General features: G+C 42.2%; 1 protein-coding gene across 1 annotated transcript; it reads right to left on the bottom strand.

Moving 5' to 3' along the window:
- Window positions 1-202: 202 nt before the first annotated feature.
- Window positions 203-1330, bottom strand: LOC112726878 (uncharacterized). Its single transcript, XM_025776414.1, has one exon. The coding sequence runs from the start codon at window positions 1328-1330 to the stop codon at window positions 203-205; it is 1128 nt and encodes a 375-aa protein (XP_025632199.1).
- Window positions 1331-5153: the final 3823 nt, after the last annotated feature.

Here is a 5153-nt window from a genome sequence, read left to right as displayed (position 1 = left end):
TTATGATGTCTGGATCTTTTTCCTTTCTGGAGTGTGTTGTTCCTTCGATCGCTAGCATCACCCGATAATTTTGTTTTCTTGCCGAGGTTGTTTCACCTCCACCCGCATAGTCTCCTGATATGTAGTTGATGATGCCTCTTGGGGGGTTGGGAGAAACCCATTTTTCTTTGTCCTTTTAAGTTGATGTTTTTGGATTTTCATCTCACCCAGAACTGGCCTCTTTGGTCTTACGTCCTTCGATATAATTGTCTAGGAGACCTTGTCGGGCCAGTCTCTCCAATCGGTCTTTGGCCACTACGCACTCGTAAGTGGTGTGTTCATATTTCTGGTGAAAGGAGCAATGCTTGCTTCTGTCCACGAACCTTTGGTCTTGATAATTTCCTTCTCGGGTAGGCGGCTTGATTAGTTTGGCATGGAGGATTTCCTTTATTATATTTTCTCTCTTTGTGTTGAATTTGGTGTAAGTGTCGAACTTTGGGTTAAGCTTAAACGGCCTTTTGAAGTGTCTGTCCCGTGTGCTTTTGGAGGATTTTTCTTCGTCGCGCCTATGCGTTTGCTTGTCCACTCTTCTAGCTTCTCGGAGCTCTTCTATCTCCATTTGACCGGCCGCCCTTTCATGGAACTTTTCTAGTGTTTTGGGTTTTGTTACGACTATCATCACTTGGAACTTGCCTGGCCTGAGGCCGTTCTTTAGTACGTGGAGATGCACCTTGGGGTCGAGGTCTGGAATTTCCATGGTTGCCTTGGCAAACCTCGTCATGTAGTCCTTTAGGCTTTCTTGAGGACCTTGTTTAATGGTGCTGAGGTAGTCCGACCCGTGAACATATATTCTAGAAGCTGCAAAATAGTCAATAAAGGATCTCGCCAACTCCTCAAAGCAAGTGATAGAACCTGCAGGAACCTTAGAAAACCAAAGTAAAGCAGCACTATCTAAATAAGTTGAAAAAGATCGACAGAGAACAAGGTCAAAGGCACCATTGAAAAATATCATAGATTGGAACTTTTTGATGTGGACTCGGGGGTCACCGAATCCTTCGTATAGTTTGAGTCCAGCTGGCAGCACAAAATTCTTCAACATCTGGAAACTCATTACGCCTTCAGAGAAAAGATTGTCGAGTGTGAGCTTCTCCTTTGGTGGAATAGTCTCGTGTGGCTCCGTGGAGTTATGTTGTGCGTTTGAAGAGTTCGACCCCTTGGGATCTCCTTCGACGTTTTTTCCATTTTGATTTTTGGAAGACAGTTCGGCCAGTCTATGGACTTTGGCCTGAAGTTCAGCGATCTGCGTCGAGAGCTCGGCCTGCGTGGGTTGTTGGACCCTGTTATCTGCCATGCTTGAGGATTGGGAATCCTACAAAAAAAAGAGTAAAAATTAGGAAAAGAAAATTGTGGGGTTAGATAAATTCTGGCCCTACGGTGGGCGCCAAATGGTTCGTCCCGGTAAGGATCACCGAGTTATAGCATTTTCGGGTACTGTACTATCTTTGCTGGAGAGCTATACGTCGATCCTGACCAAAACACCGTGGCGGGAATACTTGCAAAAGATACTCCGACGCTCAACTCAATAGAAGGCTTAATAAGTGTGATCAAAGTAATATAAAACTTAAAGCAGAGCCTGATCCTTTTTCGAGTCTGTATGATCGGTTTTATAGATGAGTGTTTTATCCGTTGTGTGGTTAAGTCCGAGATTCCCGATCGGTTACTTGAGTGCCGTTCGTGGCAAGTTTAATTTGTTGATCTTGTTTGAATATTCAAACTTTGAATCCGACTTTATCATCGTATTCTAAGATATTTGGAATTGGAGTGAGCACCCAACCCGGTCCCTGTCCTTTTCCTCGATGGACATCACAGCCCTTGTCCAAAAGAAGGGACATATCAGTCCCTGTCCCATACTTTTGTGAGACTTTCCGGTCCTTCTGTCATCTCCCCTGACCAAAACAGACGGAAGTTGCCTATGTGTCAGTTAACGTTGTTGAGTTGGAGGTTAACAGTCTGTTAAGTTTCACGTGGCCATTAGAAAATGGATAGGGGTCGATTTGTCCCCCTTTGGAGACCTAAAACTACGTCGTTTTAGTGGTCTGAGACTTTCGTTTTGATTGAATAAGGGAACGTGATGTTGGGGTTTCCATATAAACCCACTGTGTTGCTTTGATAATTACCAGAAAACCCTAGTAGAGCAAGAGTCGTCCCCTTGTAGTGATTGTTGACCTCTTGAAGTTGGAGCGATGTGCTGACGGTGTTGCTGACAAAGTTGCTGACTGACCTCCACATATTGGTGTTGACGGTGCTTGGTTGAAGCCTGGACGGAGATTGTACGGTGTTTGCGACGTGCCAGGTTAGTGTGGTCCTTTCATTGCCTTTTCAAATGTGTGTTGTCGTTTTCAATAAGTCTGACTTATTTTGGCATGTACATTGTTTGTGTGGTCCAAGAAGAATAGAAATAGTAAATAATGTCAGTGGAGTTAGAAATTGAATTAGGGTTTCTAATTTAAAAGTGAAATTGAAATGGAGTCAAATTTAATTTGTATGCTAGTTTTTGCTTTAATGTATGCATTATATTATACTACAGATGTCTGAATATTTTGCTGTTTCCGTGTTTCATCACGGGAGAAAGTTTGTGAAATACAGTGGGGGGATATATGAGTTATGTGGATGGTAAAGTGAAGAGGTTCCCACCAATGGATTTGGATTATGTGAATTTTTTCGATTTGGTTGTTTTATTTAAAGAGTTGGGTTATGTTGAGTATAAGGAGATGTATTGGTATGATATATTGGCCTCTAACATGGAGTCTGGGCTTCATCCCATTAAGAGTGATCATGAGATTAATGAGATGAAGGAGAACAAACTCAAGAATAGGGACAGTGAGGAGTTTTACATTTATTTTGACCATCCTGTAGATATGCCAGAGGTGGTAGGTGATGGCTTGGCAGGTGAAAATGTTGTTTTGAGTGATTTTTCATCAAGTTCTGATGACGGATATGAGAGTGCCGAGGATGAGGCATGGAAACCACCTCCAGCTGGTTATGAGGAGGACTCTGACACTAATTCTGATGAGAGAGTGCTTAAGAAGAAGACAGATAAGAAGTCTACTCCAAAATAAGTTGTAACCCATAACAAGAAGAAAGGTAATGACAAGGACATCTCTCCTAGCACTGCTAAGAGGCTGGCCTCAAGGAAGTATTTTGGTGTGAGGAGAAAGTATATCTTGAAGGATGAAAAGTCTAATGGTGGGAGCAAGGATAAAAGTGGGCCTCATGCAGCTGATGCAAGCCCAAGTAAGGATCAAAGTAGTGACCCTGTAGATGGTGGGCTACATTATGGATCCAACATTGACCCAAATAATTTAGAAAATGATAGTGACTATGATAGGTCCTATGAATACGAAAGTGAAGCCTTCAACAGTCCAATTTCCAGTGATGATGAGGGGAGGACATCATTTGACTCATATAATGAAGACAGAGAGTATGGTGAAGTGGAGTTTAAGGTTGGACAGATGTTTCCTACAATGGATGTATTCAAACAAGCTTTGAAAGACTATTTTATTTATGAAGGTAAGGATGTTATATACATTAAAAATGAGAAGCAAAGAGTAAGGGCTGCATGTGCTGGAGAATCTTGTCCGTGGTTGATATTGACTTCTTGGAATAGTGCCAATAGGTGCTATCAAGTGAAAACTCTATTTAATAAGCATAACTGTGGAAGGGACTTTGGAAGCAACTTAGCTGACAGGGCCTGGGTTACATCCAAATTGGTGAAGAGGCATCTAACACAATCTGATATGAAGCCGAAACAGGCTATGGAACACATGGTTGAGGAATACAATGTCCATGTTAGTACAAAGATGATTAACAGGGGGGACCGCCCCGAATGGAGCCCCAATGATGGGGAATTTTTTTTTGTGGGGATGGGGATGGGGAGCAAAATTCCCCCGAGACAGGCGCGGGGACCCGAGCGGGATCCCCGTCCCATCCCCGATAATTCTCCGAATGTTTGAAATTTCTTAAATAACCTTACTTTATTTCTAACATAGGAGTTTTTAGTAATTTCACCAATTAAAAAACCCTAACCCTATTATTCAGTCTTCCCTACTCACTGTGTTGTTTGCTGCGCCATCTACTCTCTATTCCCAGTCCCAACTCTCTTCCATCTCCACTTTATTCAAACTCCAAAACTCCCACAGCACCATACGCTGTTCTCTCCCACAGCCCCAACTCTCTCCAGTTTTCACTTGATGTTAAAGACTATATCTTATTGATTTTTTAGAATGGAAATTGTATTTTAAGATTTTATTTTATGGACTATAATTTACTATGTTGTATTTGTAGACTTATAATCTTGGATAAGATATGTTTGTGTGTTTGTAATAGTATTTTCTAGTTTGTTTTTTATTTTTTGATATTTTTTACTATAATTTTCATATGAATGTTAAACATAAGGGGATGGGGAATGGGGCCCCGTGGAGAATATGGGAAATGCGGGGAATGGGGATGAGAACAATTATCCCTCCACGGCGGGGATCGAGGCAGGGATGAGGATTAATTCTGGGGGCGGGGACGGGAAGCAGGGAGGCATCCCCAGCCCCCGCCCCGCCCCGTCCCATAGACATCCCTAATGGAATACATGGCCGAGGAATACAATGTCCATGTCAGTACAAAGATGATTAACATGGCATTGAAAGCTGCACGGGAGGTTGTATTAGGCAATGAGAGAGCTCAGTATGGGAAAATTTAGGATTACCTATTGGAGTTACATAGAAGTAACCCTGGTTTAACGGCACTGATGGAGGTTATTCCTCAGCCTGAATCTCTCCTTCTGTTTAATCAGTTGTACATATGCATGGAAGCCTGTAAGAAGGGGGTTCAAAGAGGGGTGCAGGCCTTTAATTGGATTAGACGGTTGCTTTTTAAAAGGGTATTATGGTGACAACTATTAAGTGCAGTGGGTCAAGATGCCAACAACTACTTTTATGTGGTGGCCTTTGCAATGGTACTCAATGAGTGCAAGGACACTTGGAAGTGGTTCCTAACTCTATTGGCTGAAGACTTAGGAGCTGTTGGGCAACATGGTTGGAACTTTATCTCAAATCAACAAAAAAGTAATATTTATTGACTTAGTTTTCATTTATATGTACTTCCAGCTTTTGACTTAGATTCGT

The sequence above is a fragment of the Arachis hypogaea genome, chromosome 2, assembly GCF_003086295.3.
Source record: "Arachis hypogaea cultivar Tifrunner chromosome 2, arahy.Tifrunner.gnm2.J5K5, whole genome shotgun sequence".
Classification (NCBI taxonomy): domain Eukaryota; kingdom Viridiplantae; phylum Streptophyta; class Magnoliopsida; order Fabales; family Fabaceae; genus Arachis; species Arachis hypogaea.
This window is presented reverse-complemented; position numbering and strand designations above follow the sequence as displayed.

What these genes read in the sequence shown, in the direction of transcription:
- LOC112726878 (XM_025776414.1), bottom strand. Translation starts at nt 1,330, where the DNA reads ATGGCAGATAACAGGGTCCAACAACCCACGCAGGCCGAGCTCTCGACG.